The sequence below is a fragment of the Lepus europaeus genome, chromosome 6 (assembly GCF_033115175.1).
Source record: "Lepus europaeus isolate LE1 chromosome 6, mLepTim1.pri, whole genome shotgun sequence".
NCBI classification, from domain to species: domain Eukaryota; kingdom Metazoa; phylum Chordata; class Mammalia; order Lagomorpha; family Leporidae; genus Lepus; species Lepus europaeus.
In genome coordinates, this window is record NC_084832.1 from 11,656,652 (window position 1) to 11,673,940 (window position 17,289).

General features: G+C 40.6%; 1 protein-coding gene across 2 annotated transcripts in view; it reads left to right on the plus strand.

The window, feature by feature from the left end:
• NALCN (sodium leak channel, non-selective) overlaps positions 1 to 17,289 on the plus strand; it is a 375,909-nt gene that overhangs the window by 222,276 nt on the left and 136,344 nt on the right. For both annotated transcript variants that reach the window (XM_062193965.1, XM_062193966.1), the window contains exon 14: positions 10,911 to 11,048. In XM_062193965.1, coding sequence (XP_062049949.1) covers positions 10,911 to 11,048 — 138 coding nt within the window. The remainder of the gene's footprint in view (positions 1 to 10,910; positions 11,049 to 17,289) is intronic.

Consider the following 17,289-nt stretch of genomic DNA (forward strand, 5'->3'; position numbering starts at 1 on the left):
AGTACACAGTGACTCCTGTTGCTGATTTAACAATTTGACACTCCTGTTCATGGCGTCAGTAATCTCCCTAGGCTCTAGTCATGAGTTGCCAGGGCTATGGAAGCCTTTAGAGTTCGCTGACTTTGATCTTATTCCGATAGGGTCATAGTCAAAGTGGAAGTTCTCTCCTCCCTTCGGAGAAGGGTACCTCCTTCTTTGATGGCCCCGTTCTTTCCACTGGGATCTCACTCACAGAGATCATTCATTTAGCTCTTTTTTTTTTTTCCATGATATCTTGGCTTTCCATGCCTGCTACTCTCATGGGCTCTTCCGCCAGATCCGAATGCCTTGAGGGCTGATTCTGAGGCCAGAGTGTTGTTTAGGACATCTGCCATTCTATGAGAGCTCAATATCTTATGTGACATAAAAAGTCTAAGTCATGAGAATATATGGTAAATTTTAGCCCATGTAATAGAAAATTGTTTCCTTGGGACCATATATTTAAGACAGATCTTAAATTATCACTTAAAAGGTTATTTGTATAATACTTCATGCAGTATTCACACATACTTTGATTCAAAAACAACTATCAAAGACTGACAAAATGATGGTATATTTTGGCCTCAGCATGCCTCAGAGTTTTACGGAAGTAACACACTCAGCACTGTGGCTGCAGACACTGAGCTCTTGAGACCTGTTTGCTCCAGTGCTCCACAGGGTGCCCTGGTCTTTACTCTCAGCCCGTTTGCTCTCTCTCTGACACAGAAGCCCTTCACCTGTGCCTTCTGAGAAGGCCATCTTTTGTTGTGAGAGCAGAGATCCAGTGGCCAAAGTTAGATCAGAAGTCTGGAAATGTTTCTGGCTAATAACACACTACAATTTGAATACAGCTGTAACCGAAACTCTCAGAAATTTCATCCCTAAAGTCTTATATGAATGCTGTCAGGAGAGGAAACTTAATCTTACTATGATGATTGGAGGTGGGGTCTTTGGGGTGGTGCACTATGATTGAATCCTGAAGGCTTTGTAAGGAGAGGGAGAGAGACAATTTATGCTTCCTGTTTCTTGCCATATGTTGCTCTGTGCCACCTCCCGATCTGCCAGTCTGAAGACCATCACCAGGTATTTTGTGATAGTGGTAAAAAGCTGACACATGGTACATTGATCACAGAGACTAGCCAGATAATGTTGGAGGCTGTAGGGGATGAGTGTACCTTTCCCCACAGTCTGCCATTCTCTGTGATCCACCTGGACTGGTAGGTACAGCCATGAAAGTTCTCCTGGGGTTGATATTTTCTTCTGGGAGTTTGGCAAAAAGATGAGACTTGAGAAGAATGTGATTGAATTGATAGACCATGGAATTCCATCTAAACCAGATAAGGAAGAAGTTGGAGCAAAGAAATGGCTACTGTAAATGGCTGTAACATTTCAGTGCGGTGCTCTCATTCCACATCTCAAATCCACCGTGTTTGTATTTATGTACAATTCAGTTTAGTCACAGTAAGTGGTGTCTCTTGGAGATCTACTTACTGTAGGTTTTAGATATATTTAATACCATTTTTATCGGTTTTTCGCAATCCCAATTTTCTATTAACTTTTCAGTTATGACTGTCCACCAATGCAATTTTTAGAAATTAAACTCCAACAGTAGATAGATCCAACATTTACTATATGCATTGCTATCATTTAAAATATTGTTAAAGCTTTGAATAGTTGACTGATACAAGAAAAGGAAATTTACACCAAAAATATTAAAGGATTATGAGATCACTGGGTTTTTCAGAAGATAGCATTCCCCTACAAATTCTTTCCATTTGAGTTGGAAGGAGAAAGGAGGAAATTGAGTAGGTGAATAATTGAGGCAATTAAAGCCAAAGGAGATGTCACTTTGGCATTCCATGAATGCCATCAAGGTAAGTCTATTTTAGGGCTGTCTAGGAGTAAGACACAGCAGGAACACTCTCAGTAAAAAGGCTGAGCTACTATGTTAGTTGTCAAGTGCATTTCATTCTGAAAGTGATTCTTTTGAAGAGACAGTTCTTAAGATCGGCTAAAGATAAAACAGGTGCAAGTTATATTATAGAATGAAATTTGCACATGGATGATAGAAATTTTATTCCTCACCATGTTTTCAATTTCTAAGTTTGTATACTTTCAAAAGTAAAAAATGATTTTACATGTTTTTTCATGGAACTAATAAAACACATTGAGTAAATGTAATTTTACATATATGTCCATACTATAACTTGGACACCAATGTTCATAACAACATTGTGTATAATAGCAACAAGTATATACAACCTAACTATTAATCAACTATGGATAGGTAAAATGTAGGCTTTCCACACCATGAACTATTATGTTCAATAAAAGAGAATGAAGTGCTGATATATATGCTACAAAATACATGAAGCTTGACCAAGTATGATGTGATTCCATTTATAGGAATCTAGAAATAGAAAGTGTGTTATTGGTTACCAAATGCAACCAAAGTTGCGTTTTGGTATAAGAGAGTTCTGAAATTGGATGATAGTAATAGTTTCACAATTCTAAATAAACTAAGAATTATATGCTTTAGAGGGTGAAGTTTATGGTATGTGAATTATCTTTCTCATACTTTAGTTAAATATCCATATCTATTTATATCCACAAATATGTGTGTATGAGTGTGTATATTTTGATGTGTTACTTTTAAAAGTCTTTTTAAAAAATATTTACCCACTTCCCTCATCCGTTAATCCTTTCCAGTCCTCAGTTATAAAGTTTATTGAATATGCTTTCAAGCAGTATACACAAAAACATATCTATATTTCTATATTTCAAATGAAATCTCACCATATATTCTACTTGCTATATATGTTTATCAGAATGTAAGGTATTTGTCTGTTCTACATTTTAAAATATTTGACTATGTATTAATATAAATTGATGTCCTCATTCCAAAAAAACTCAAAATATGCACCAATTCATCAAATTTCAATAATCATTTGTGATGCTTTTTTTAAGTTGTACTTTGCACAATCTGGATAAACACATTCAAGTGGCTTGTTTCAACATAGTGGAAAACCCTTGCTTTGTAGTCACCAAACTCTGAGAAGATTCATCAGAGAGATTTGGGGTCAGAAATGAATCCTTGGAACTCAAGGAAAAAGAGTTTTTGTTCTCAGTGGTCTGGCCTCTGCCATGGGCCCTCCTTGGGCCTGAGAGAAGCATGGTCTAAGAGACTTTGCTCAGTCCACCTCAGATCAGTGTTTAAAGGGTGTTAAAAACAAAAGAAAAGCACTGAGAATACCTATTTATTCCCTTTCTCCCCTTTTCGGTGTTATCTTTTATCCAACCCCTCTCCCTCAATCTGTTTAAAACCAGAAAATACAGCACCAAAATACAGAACCACTTAGGGGGAAATGATCAGCTGTTTTAGTAGCGATGTCAAACAATATTGAGGACAGCTGCAGAAATGAGACCAAGAACCGAACTGGATTTTCAGGCTCCTGCTAGATCAGATGGAGAAGGTGAGGGAATGAGAAGGACCCAGACATTGCCCAAATGACCTGGGGAATCAGCTGGTCACCTGCTGAGATCACAGGAGGGACAGGTTTGGAAATGGAGTTTAAGTTGAGTCATCGCATACTTGAAACTCCTGCTAGATGTCAAGGACACGTCTTGTGGAGGCGGAGCTGGAACTACCGTGTTGGAATCATCAGTACGTGGGTGGAATTTTAGGGTGTTAGGATTGCTGAGATCAACCAGTTAGTGTTGAAGAAAAATATCTGGGAATCAGGCTCTGGACCTCTGCAGATGTAGAGATTGGAGAATTGAGGAGACACCAGGAGAAGAGGCTGGCAGAGGCCTCAGGGGCTCTACTGCAATGCTCTGGCCCTTGTTCTTGGCTCTTAGAGGTGTGTTCTCTAGTAACATCCCTGTGGCAACTCCCTTCTGCACACTGTCTCTTCTGGCTTTCACTTCTGCTCCCTGGCTCTCACCCTTTGCTTTGCTCTCAAATACTCAAGAGATACGAGTCAGATTAGAAACAGGGAGACACTAAGCTAAAGACTTGCAGAATCTTTGCTGTATGTTGGGTGAGAATCACTGCAGTCTCTTTATTCAATACATTTTCTTTCCCACTGAACTTGTGTTCATTCAGAGGTTTGCTTCCTCGAATCATCAAGGTGCGAGTAACTGTGACTTCGTAATTTCGCTTTCATCCCTACTCAACTGCATGACCAGTTTCCATTCATTGGTTCACCTCCACATCCTACTGGTAGCAATGTGATTTTTCCCTGTAGCTCCAAGTTCATTAGAGATGGTTTTCATTAATGTAATTCTCCCCTGTTGAGATAGAGTAGCTTGTTCCAGATCATCTCATATTCCAACCGGACTGTTCTAGGTTAACTGCTCAGCCCTTGTTCAATTAGCAGCATTAGCAGGGATGGTTGATCTCAACAAATGTTCAGTATGTGATTATGTCATTAGCCATAAAAAGGAAAAGCATTTAACGAAGTTGTTTACCACTATTTACATCTGTAGGTGTGGACTTGGGAGATAAAAATAGAAAAATCACAGGCTCTCCTTTCCTAAAACCTAAGAAAATGAATAAAAAAGTAATCAGCTTTGAAACATTACACCAGCATAACTCCATTTAGGAAAAGCTATAGTTTCATATGGTTTTCTTTGAATAGCAGCTACTAGTACAGAGAAGGGCAGGGAGCAGGGGAGGGAGGGAGGAGGAATGTGAAAGAACAATACTCAGGCTCATCCCATAGGCCTGTTTTGTGCAAGAAGTTAAGAAATAAAGTTGAAAAAGCAATTCCTGTAGTATATGCTCATGCCCCTCGGTGTGGCAAGATTGCAACAAGGGAGTCTGCAGAGCTCTGGAAAAAAGACAAGAATGTCTCGAGTGTCAAAGCCACTTGCTCCAGAGGCAAGATACATTGCCAGCTCTTCAACCTTTTCATTTTCCAAAGCTAAGGAGAAAGCTTAAGCATGAAGGCCAATTTTATAATTTCTTAGAAGTTAATCTCTCATACAATAAACAATGGCACATCTTGAAATTAGGAAAAGAGAAAACCAGAAACCTCCAGGGACAGGAGACCCAGGACAGAGAAGAATGAGGAGATCTCCGGGAGCTGTGCTCTGTCCCCTCACAGGACTCAAACCAAGAGTATCCTGTTGGTGCCCCCGCCTGGAGCCTGTGGAGTGACAGTGATGGCTTACAAGAGGCCTGGGGATGACTGGCTCTGGCTGCAGTAGAGATTCCAAAATTGCTCAGATATCCAAAGCCTAATAGTTCAAGCCTGATTGCCCGCCAAGTTGGCTAGCACTTTGGCCCCTGCACACAGCTCATGCTGAGAGAGCCAAGCAGAGAGGAGAACCCAGCTGACAGATAGCAACAAGCCTGTGGTCACCAGGCTGAGCCTCTGGGAGCCTAGGAGATCGAAGCAGGAAGGTCAGGAAATGGAATTACAACTGTAGAATGGGCCCAGGAAGCAGGAGTCCCTATTAGAACAAGTAGAGAGGGCACTGCAAGGAAACTATGATGGGAAGAATCTAATGGTTTCTGGGCATTGGAAGGGTTCAGGAAGATCATCAGTGTCAATAGTAATCGGATTGATTCTGAACAATGGGTAAAATGTGTGATCTGGAAACTCTGTCAGGAAGATGGAAGAAAGAATATCTTTTCACAGTGAGACATGTAAAAAATAATCAGAAAATCCCAAAAATAAAATCAAAAGTTGTATAAGAAAGCTAAGATTCAAATAATGCAAACCAAACTGGGCCCATTTCGGGACACTGAAAGTAAAGAAGGGAATCCATTTATCCTTGAATATTTCCCTTCTCTCACTGTGTATGTCCTCATATCAGAGGTCAGAGGAGGAAGTATTATTTTGAAACATTACCTTGCTCAACTGTGAGTAGTATTGTCATAGAAATCTTCCTATGTGTTGATTATCAACTTGCTGAGATGGATGGAAAGCCTAATTATGGAAAAACAGGGTGTGTTGTCAGACTTGAGGATGTAAATGTACATGGATGGTGGAAAGTGAAAGTGAACAGGAGGGAACAGGATGGGTGGCAGTGCTAATACCTTCACCATCCACAGTGAGGCGTCAGCCCTTCTAATGCCACAAGAAAGTAGAACCAGAGTACTTAGGCCTAAGACAGTTGGTAAGGGTTCTTTACTACTTAATGTTTCAACTGTATCATAACAACTTAAGATTAAGACTTTGAAAAATAATCATTGATCATAACAAGAGATGTGCACAACTATATAAGAATTATTTGTTTAGACTCATGAAGTTGTAGATGGGGATGGATATTTGGCCAGTGGTTAGGACACTGTTGAAGAGGTCACTTAATCAGGGTTTGTAGCCCTTGCATATATCCACTGAATAGCTCTTTTTACTTGGTGAACTCTTTAGTTAGTAGGTTATTAAAGCTTTGACTATCATGTTAATTTAAAACGTTGTCTTAATAGCTGGGAAGAAAAGAAAGGAAGAGGGAGAGAAAGAGGAATGAATGGAGGGAGCAAGAAAGGGAAACATTAGTCTTAGAATAGTATCTTCAAGCTACAATGAATCTGTTCTCTTTGTGTTGATATCAAATTAACATGAGAATCCTATATGTGGATACCTGGGTTGGCTATCCAGCCCTGGCTCCTGACTACAGCTTCCTGTTAATACAAAACCTAGCAGGTGACAGTGATGGCTCAAGTCATTGGATTCTGAATTGAGTTGCTGTCTGCTGGTTCCAGCCCAGTCTAGGTGGCTGATGTGGACATTTGGGGAGTATGTGGGAGTATGCTCTCTTTCTTACACTTGCTTGTGTGTGCTCCCTCCCATGCCCCACTCTGCCCACCCCCTGCAGTAAGACAAGTTATTTAAGCAAAATAAACTCTTTTATAAAAGACGAATTATACCACACAGAAATTTAAAATTTATTTTGAAAACATATCATAAATGGGTAGAGAAAACTATGTTAAACATAAACTACAGATAAGATATTGGGGTTCCTAGTTTATAAAAAGTTGGTTGAAACCATAAGGAAAAAGAAAATCGACAGGGTAGGATAACAAGATACTACATGAAGAGGTGGTACAGAGGAAAGAAATAGCCTGTGCTGGGCCTTTGTTCACCACAGCCCACTCCACTGCTGAAAACGTGCTCCTCTTTATTGCAAAAAGTCAGTTGCCAAGCGTTTTCCCAAAGTTGGTCTTGACACCCAAGAGGAACAAATTGGTCCTTCCAAGTGCCTCCTGGGTAACTCACCAATGCACCATGCTTTTTTTTTTTTTTTTTTCTCAATGCACCATGCTTTTCCTTTTTTTAGAGCTGGCCACATACATCTTTTCCTTTCCTTCCTGGTAATAAATTTCTTTACTGATCTCAATACCAACACATCAAACTTGTAGTAGATTTTAATAATGCTTGTTTGGATAAAGCTGAGCAGGTTCCTCAAGGAAAATAGATCTAATACACAATACTTGTATAAGTCAGTAAGAGTACTTGATTCACAATCTCAAATGTTAATTGCATTTAAATCTCTGGATAATATTGCAACAAAACCTAAGCACCCTTCAAGCAAGAGACAATTTTTAGTTTCCAATAAAAGTATTTAATGGCACTGTCTCTTGTTGATTTATTCATGTAAGCAGCTATAAACACACAAATCCCATCATAATGCAAAGTATCTTAAAGTATGAGCTTTCAGGTGGCTGGGCTGTGTGGAAATTCGATTTTTTTTTTTCCTTCTCAGATTCTGAAAAGAGTAGACACTAACACATTTTCTTGTCCACACTGCTTATCTCACAGCAACAGATTAGCATCCCATAGCTCCTCAGTCCTGAGCATTTAATGAACACAAAATAGCTGAGTATTCATGAAAGGTAATACAGTGAATGCAAACAAATCAATTTGGTTTGGACTCAAGACAGCTGAAAGGTACACCTGAGTTTTTGGTCTCTAAGTACTAAGAATTTTGGGCTGAATCACCTGCTTTTCTGTCACTTTTGGGGAAAGAAAGCCATGTCCAATCACAGTCTGTTGAGTTGACAGTGGTGGATATTTTGACTCTTTTCCTGTTACAATCAAATCTTTAGGATGTATAAGCCATGCTTTTGCACTGGTGACATCTTTGTCAAATAAAATAACAGCAATGTGATATTATTGTGTGTGAATCACTTTATTTTTTTTTTAATTTTTTTATTTATTTATTTTTTATTTTTTTTTTTTTATTTTTGACAGGCAGAGTGGACAGAGAGAGAGAGAGACAGAGAGAAAGGTCTTCCCTTTGCCGTTGGTTCACCCTCCAATGGCCGCCGCGGTAGCGCGCTGCGGCCGGCGCACCGCGCTGATCCGATGGCAGGAGCCAGGTGCTTCTCCTGGTCTCCCATGGGGTGCAGTGCCCAAGCACTTGGGCCATCCTCCACTGCACTCCCTGGCCACAGCAGAGAGCTGGCCTGGAAGAGGGGCAACCGGGACAGGATCGGTGCCCCGACCGGGACTAGAACCCGGTGTGCCGGCGCCGCAAGGCGGAGGATTAGCCTAGTGAGCCGCGGCGCCGGCCCACTTTATTTTTTTAAAGATTTGTTTATTTGAAAGGCAGAGTTGCAGAGAGAAGTAGAGGTATAGAAAGGTCTTCCATCTGCTGATTCAGTCCCCAAATGACCACAACAGCCTTGAAGCCAGGAGCTTGTTCCAAGTCTCCTATGTGGGTGCAGGGGCCAAGCACTTGAGCCATCTGCTGCTGCTTTCCCAGGCACATCAGCAGGGAGCTGGATCAGAAGTGGAGCTGCTGGGACTTCAATCATTGCCCATATGGGATGCCGGCACTTCAGGTCAAGGCTTTAACCTGCTGCGCCACAGTGCTGGCCCAGTGAATCACTTTTAGAACTTGGGTTCCTTGCCTTTGGATGTGATAAATATTCAAGAGAAAACAGAAACAGGGGACAAGTAATTCCCTCAATGATGAATTCTGGCATACCTAGGCTATTATATGATGTGTTAAAAAAAATTCCCTCAAGCATTCATAGAACGTTTCTGGTGAGTTGCCTTCATTTTAGGCACCCTGGCAAGGAGATTATTGTACTGCTGTTGGTGACAAAGCAGTCAAGTATCAGAAACAGTGTGTTTCATCCTTTTATGAACAAAACATTCTCAAGGATAGTGAGGTTATGGAAGATTAACTCCAGGAGAAGTGAAGTGCTTCACACATGGACAAAGTTTAAGTGGCAAAACATATCTGCTAGGTCAAGATTCCCATAATAATAAATTGCTCCCTTAGTCACATGTGTCCACTATGTTCTGAGCAGTGGGAGCTGTACTTCTAAAAAAGTTAATTGTCCTTGAAAAAGGCAAGGATGCTAAGAGAGATTGCTTTGTGACTAGGCCTAGGAAGTGGAAAATCCAAGACTTCACTGAACACAGGATGCTACCACTTGGAAAGTACTTATTTTAGAGCCAGAGTGCCAAGGTGCTATTTCTGTTGGAGGCACAAACTGATGGAGTGACTTTGGGCTAATCACTTATCTTGAGCCTCATTTTCTTATCTTCAAAAAGAAAAAATCCTGATTAGCTTATCTTCAGGACCCCATTTGGCTCTAAGATCCTATCAGTGTCACAGGGCTTTTATCTTGAGCTCAGTCCATCTTTCTATTATCCTGGACTTTATTTTCTTGGAATCTCAATACCTGTTCATTCAATTTATGATTTCAATGCACTGAAGATGAAAGACTTTTTAAAGAGTCACTAGGCTCCAAATGTCAACTTACTCTGGACATTGTGGTAAAGTATCACTAAGAAGCAATTATTGGCCACGGATATTCACAGGATACATGAGTCAGGGACAGACATACAGTCATATATGTAATTAGAACAACATGTAAACAGGGGACTTCAGAGAGCAGGAGCTCTTTAGCGTTACTGCTGTTGGAATGCTCTAATTTTTTTAGTTCTTGGCTTCTTCCCTGCTCTTGACTCTGCCTTGAAAACTTTTTAGAAATCATGAAAAAATGTGTTTGTACTAAGTTGCTGTGCATGGCAATATCATTTAGAAATAATTCTTTTTTATTTAAAGAGTCACATGTTTTTAATATGATAACTGAAATAATTTGGTAGGTAGGTACTGCAAAAATAAATATTAAGACTGTTATTCTCTTATATGCTTTAGATAATCAAATGTACCTATTATAGAAATTCATTTCTCTTAGTTGCAGCAGCAAAAAATAAAAAGTTATCTTAGAAATATTAACTGTGGGCTTGTTGGAAGGATAAAAACTGGAAGGCAAATGAAGATTCTGAGTATTTCTGGTTTTGTTTTTGTTTTTTTCTAATTTGCTCAGCAGTATTTACCAAGAAGTCTAATATTAATTCAGGTTGATTATTTTAGTGTTCCACACCAAATAGTTATGTATAACACTTTATTTTTTTAAATATTTATTTTATTTTATTTGAAAGACAGAGTTACAGAAAAAGGTAGAGACAGAGAGAGGTCTTCCATCCACTGGTTTGCTCCCCAGATGGCCGCAATGGCCAGAGCTGCGCCGTACTGAAGCCAGGAGCCAGGAGCTTCTTCCAGGTCTCCCACGTGGGTGCAGGGGCCCAAGGACTTGGACCATCTTCTATTGCTTTCCCAGGCCATAGCAGAGAGCTGGATCGGAAGAGGAGCAGCTGGGACTAAAACTGGCACCCGTATGGGATGCCGGCGCTTCAGGACAGGGTGTTAACCTACTGGACCATAGTGCCAGCCCCTAGATATAACACTTTTAAGATCTTTGTTCTCCACTCTTTCCCATATGTTGACTCAAGACTGATCTTTCTCTGATCACTCATGTGACAGTAATTTTGAGGTCAGTCCTCCAACACCATAAACTAATTTTAAATTGTATGCAAGCCTAAAGCTGTTTTTTTTTTTTTTCCCATTTTCTTCCTCTGTAGGCATTTATGTCCATGTTCCAGATCCTCACCCAGGAAGGATGGGTGGATGTAATGGACCAGACACTAAACGCTGTGGGGCACATGTGGGCACCTGTGGTTGCCATCTATTTCATTCTCTATCATCTCTTCGCCACGCTGGTGAGTTCAGCATTTCTTTTCAATTATATCTTGAAATTCAGAATGAGATACACATCAACAGGTATTTGGCCAAGTGTCAATTTTCAAATGAGAGCCAAGGGCAAATGCAGAACAGTCTGGTTGGATAAAACCTCTTAAATTCCAACTTTCTACAAATCAAGTTAACTAGATTTCAGATTTACTGAGCTAAACTTGCCTCTGCCAGGTACAGGTGTTGCAGGAAAAACAAGACACAACAAAATGAGATTCCCACAATCACATACCAATTTAACTATCCCAAAGCATTCATGCTTAGATGATCGAAGGATCAAAGCAGAACTATTTTATTATTTTTTATCATGTAGAGATGCTCTCTGCAATTTCACCACATCCTCTTCACAACTGTAATTAAACTGAAGACAGAAGCTGGAGACCTCGAGGTACAGTGAGTTAATTAAAAATCAGCACCGTGTTTTTGTGCAATGTGTGACTGCAGAAGCACATGGGAGAAAACAAAACATCGCCACTTTACTGTAAAAGCACAAGGAAACAAAAGACTGAAATCTAGGAAGATGAACTTCTGTCACACAAGCAGATTTTTGCTGATAACCAGGAAGTTGTGGAGAAGGGATATAACTCTCAGATATTTCTAGTACCAGATGTACATCTCCAAATAATGGGTGTACTCGCATGTGCTCTAACATTATGTTAGAAGTTACAAGTACCCAAATATTGCCCTTTTCAGGAACACATGAATTAGAAACAACTAAATATGTAATCAATTCCATTTGTTGACTGACAAACTGTCTTAAAATTTTATTCCTAATCCTTAGAACAACCAAGTTAGGTAGTATTCCCAAATAATAGATGATAAAACTGAGAATCCAGGAGCGTAGTTATCTGCCTGATGTCCACCAAGTGTAAGTGTGAGAGCCAGAATGTTCCCACATCTCTCTGGTCTCAAAACCTGTAATCTTGCAACTATCTACTGCTTTCCTAGATAAGGGAGCTTAGAATTGTCAATGAAAATGTCTCTGTCAGGTCAAACCTCTACGAGTCACTAAATTAAAACAAGTGACACAGTATGTCTTCAGGCCCCTCAGCTCTGGATTTCTATGAATTAAATGAGTGCTTGAGAAACTAGATGTGCTAACTTAGAAATTGCATATGATGTTGACAGTGGTTTTCAAAACTCAGATGTGCCCATCAAAAACCTCATGAGGATAGGTTGTTAAGTGGTGGAAAGTTGTGGGTTCAAACAGCAGAACTAGTTATGGCATTTTTTCCATGCCATAACTTTTTCAAATATTCACTGCAAAGAAAAAAAAATTGGGGCAGTGGGAATGAAGATCTGGATTCCAGGGTCATATCTGGCTTGCACTGCCATTGCTTGTACAAAATTGAGCCTTGGGATCTGTGCCTCCTCTCAGCCAGGACCTTCAAGACTGTGTCAATCATTCATTCATTTACCCTTTCCTTCATTCATTCCTGAATTCAGCTAGTGTGCATTAAACCTACTGTGTGTTCAAGTCACTCTGACACTGAAACAGCTTAGAGACTGTTGCAGGATAGATTTGACTGAAATCATCCATATAAATGAATAATCATTCTAATTGTTTTCTAGTAATTAATCTAATTTTTCCTATTAAGACTGTATAATTATTCTCTTTGTTACAGGCTTTTCATACTTAGTTGTAGATTTGATTCTTAAGTCAGAGTCACAAAACATAAAATCTGGAAGAAAAACTAGCCTAGTAAATCTCTAAGTAAAATAACGTTTTTTCAACTGAAATTCATTCTAAGGAGATCATTCATATACTGAAATAGAATATTAAACCTGGGCAGTCTAAACCTGCTTTGTAGGCCAAAAGCATGGCTTTGATTATGGAATACCTAAGTACATCCAAGGACTCCTGAGGTCCACCTGAAGCTTTCAGAATCCACGGAGCACAACTTGCAAACCCACTCTACTGTCACCTCTTTGTCCTGCTGATCTAAGTATTTACTCAAACCACCTATCACAATTCTTTACATTGTGATTCTCAGATATAGTAATAAATTAAAACTAAAAACTGAAATCATTTGCTATTTCCTTCAGTTTTTTAATCTGTAAATAAGAATTTAAAAGTCTACATATCAGGACAATTTGTATGGTGCAAAGATAGGAATTAAATCCAGAAATGTAGACTTAAATTCTAGCTCTGCTTGTTACTAGAATCATGAGTTTGGAAGAATTACATAACTTCCCTCACCCCTATGTTGAGTTATATCTGAAAGCAGCCATAGCAATGCCCAACACACCTAGTTTCCAAGATTGGCGTGTACTTGGGGGTCTTAATGGTGTGTTTTTGAGGATGTTTTTTGCCAGGGTTATAAGAGGATAATCTTCGCTATCACCAAAACTGAGCTCCTTTAAGTTTAAATAAGAAGGTGTGTGCATTTAAAGTTATAACGTTATATTGTTACATTGATTTATGTATTTTTAATTTATGTAAGTCAGGTATCATTGATCAAGGGCATCACATTGGCCCTTAGCTGAACCAATTCTGTCTCTCCCTTTCTCTCTCTTCCTTCCTTCAATCCCTTCACCCAAGAAACAACCATGACAAATTTAGTGTGAATCTCTCTTCCAGTTCTTGCATTATAGTTCACTAGATTTAACATGCTCCAATGATAAGAAGACCCATTTTGTGTAACACTAAGGGCAAAATACAAACTCTACACATAGATGATACAAGTGCAATCCTACTTCAGAGTTGCTGAAACATAAAAGTGTATCTTAAAAATCAATGAACTGCAGAGACTTCCCACACGTACATGCATTATGAAGAATGTCAAATTGTTAAGTCAACAACAGGAGTCACTGTGTACTTACTCCTCATGTGGGATTTGTCCTTAATGTGTTGTCCAATGTGAAGTAATGCTATAACTAGTACTGAAACAGTATTTTACACTTTGTGTTTCTGTGTGGATGCAAACTGATGAAATCTTTACTTAATATATACTAAATCGATCTTCTGTATATAAAGATAATTGAAAGTGAATCTTGATGTGAATGGAATGGGAGAGGGAGCAGGAGATGGGAGGGGTGTGAGTGGGAGAGAAGTTACGGGGAGTCATTGTAATCCATAAACTGTACTTTGGAAATTTATGTTTACTAAATAAAAGTTTAAAAGAATAAATAGCATTTAAATTGAAGGTTATCATCCACAAATTTTGACTATCAACATTAACACTTCAGTCTGGGAAGCACTGCCCCAGGGCACTTCTGGCCATTTCTGGGGCCGTTCTCTGGCTTATGGATAACTTCTCTCCTTGTAAATCCAAACTGCATGCCGAAGCCAAGTGATATTTAGTCATATGTTTCCCTCCTTACAAATCGATAGCAGCAGCAATTTTCAGAATATGTAATGTCAAACTCTCCATGTAGTCTGCAGAGTTCACCAAATATTGTCATTTATATCTTACTATCTTAATACTTATGAAGCTAACTGGGTCAATAATACATACTCACATGATAGCACACTGACTGATTATGCCATATTTATTACTTCCCTTCCTGTTGAGTATTTAGATTATATTCCAATGGTTTTTTTTTTTATTTTTGTTTTTTTATTTTTTCGACAGGCAGAGTGGACAGTGAGAGAGAGACAGAGAGAAAGGTCTTCCTTTACTGTTGGTTCATCCTCCAATGGCTGCTGCAGATGGCGCCCTGCGCTGATCCGAAGCCCGGAGCCAGGTGCTTCTCCTGGTCTCCCATGGGGTACAGGGCCCAAGCACTTGGGCCATCCTCCACTGCACTGCCAGGCCACAGCAGAGAGCTGGCCTGGAGGAGGGGCAACCAGGACAGAATCTGGTGCCCCTACTGGGACTAGAACCCAGGTTGCCGGCGCCGCAGGCGGAGGATTAGCCTATTGAGCCCCGGCGCCGACCCTATTCCAATGTTTTAATACTTGATGCTGCAATACATTTAGCTATTGTGCCCACTCATGTGAGAATTTCTTTATGTATTTATTTAATGAAAAGAGCAATAGAGAAAGAGAGTTCTTCCATCTGCTGGTTCACTCCCCAGATGGCCGCAACAGGCAGGACTGGGCCAAAGCCAGGAGCCAGTCACTCCATCTGTATCTCCCATGTGCTTGGGCTATCTTCCACTGCCTTCCCAGGTACATTAGCAGGAAGCTGGGATTCGAACCCACACTCTAGGATGAGATGCCCGACTCACAAGAAGCACCTTAACTCACTGTGCCACAGTGCCAGCCTCTGCTCATGTCAGAGTTTCTTGAGCTTCTGGATCAGAAAGGAAACTTCCTGGTCCCAGATGCTACCCAAATTGCTGTATGCCAGGTGTCTGCAAGCTTAGATACAGAATCTGATCTGTCCCTGTGTTACTGAAACCTGTGATCTGTGCATGGTTGGTACATCTTACATTTTTTTACTTTTAACTGATGCATAAAAATTGCAGGTATTTATGGTGTACCAGGTGGTATTTCAGTACATATGTAAATTGCGTCATGCTCAAACCAAGGTCAGCATATCTACTCAAATGTTTCTCACTTCTTTGTGGTAAAAACATCTGAAATCTTCCAGGTTTTATTAAATATACAGTAAATATACAGCAGCGTTATCTCTTTAGTAGAGCAGTGGATTCCAGAACACACTGCCGCTGCTGCTTCTTGACTGTAACTTGGTACCCACTGACCAACCTCCCCCACCCCATTTATGACTTTTAGATGGTTGTGTAAGAAACTGCTCATACAGTATCTGGGCTGTTGCCTTGTGGTTCTCAGTGCCTAGAACATTCATTGACTTTAAGGAAAGCTTTAAGGAAAAATTTGCAGACTCTTGTCTCTAGGGAAACTGTACTACTTTATCCTGCCCAGTGTAGTGGCTGAGAATCCTTGTGTTCTTACATTCTCGCTTACACTTGATACTGCTTGATTTTAAAGGTGCTGACAGTCTTCTGAGTAAGTGGTAGTAGCAATAGCCTTCTCTTACATTTTTTTTCTCTCCATGATTGTTAATCAAAAGTGTTACAGAACCTCCAAACCCTGGGTCTGCTCACTGGATGGTCCAACAAGCTAAGCATAGACACTAGGGGCGTTTATTTGCCAAGCACAGAGCCAGGAGGCAGGCAGCTACCACTGAATCCTTAAGCTCCTGGAGAAGTTAATGAAGATATTGGTGCTGGGAGCATGACAGGTGCATGTTCAGCTCACATGCAGGTCGTTCCTTGGTCCACAGTGATCATGGCCTCCTTTTGATTGGTCAGTGATGTTGTGTACTTCGGGGAAACATTGATTGATGGGAAAGCAGATCTCTTGTCAGTTTGGGCACTCCATGCAGGTGGTAGCTGCTTTTTGCTCAGAGCCTAGGGTTCCTGGAAAAGCCCTGGAGATGAGATGGACCATCAAGGCATTATCTAAGGGGGAGGCAACCTTGCAAGTCTTGTGATCTGGGACTCAGTGCAGCCAGTTGTTGATGTGAAAGGAACTTTAAGAGAGGGAGAGAGGGAGGGAAACAGAGAGACCATGAGAGACTGGGGCCTGAGAAGCTCTGGCATCGCAGGCACCGTGTAGGGGCCGGGTTCCATTGTCTTTGTGACTTCATCATTCACACTACTTTTCTAAAAGGTAGTTTGCACTTATAAGTCCATTAGTTGGAGTGACTGATATAAATATCTAGAATTCATATTTTGAAAATTAATCCTTGTGCTTCTGTATACAAGAGGTATTGCAAAAGTTTGTGGAAAATATGCCTTATCTCTTAATTCCATTTTCTACTAACCACTAACTTTTTGAAATACCCTAGTGTTGTTAAAAATATCCTATGTTAGGCAGTAGCTTTTTTTAAAGATCTATTTATTTGAAAGTCAGAGTTATGGAGAGGTAGAGGGTAGAGGGTAGAAGGTAGAGGTAGAGAGAGGTCTTCTATCGCCAGCGCCGCGGCTCACTAGGCTAATCCTCCGCCTTGCGGCGCCGGCACACCAGGTTCTAGTCCCGGTCGGGGCACCGATCCTGTCCCGGTTGCCCCTCTTCCAGGCCAGCTCTCTGCTGTGGCCAGGGAGTACAGTGGAGGATGGCCCAAGTGCTTGGGCCCTGCACCCCATGGGAGACCAGGATAAGTACCTGGCTCCTGCCATCGGATCAGCGTGGTGCGCCGGCCGCAGCGCGCTACCGCGGCGGCCATTGGAGGGTGAACCAACGGCAAAAGGAAGACCTTTCTCTCTGTCTCTCTCTCACTGTCCACTCTGCCTGTCAAA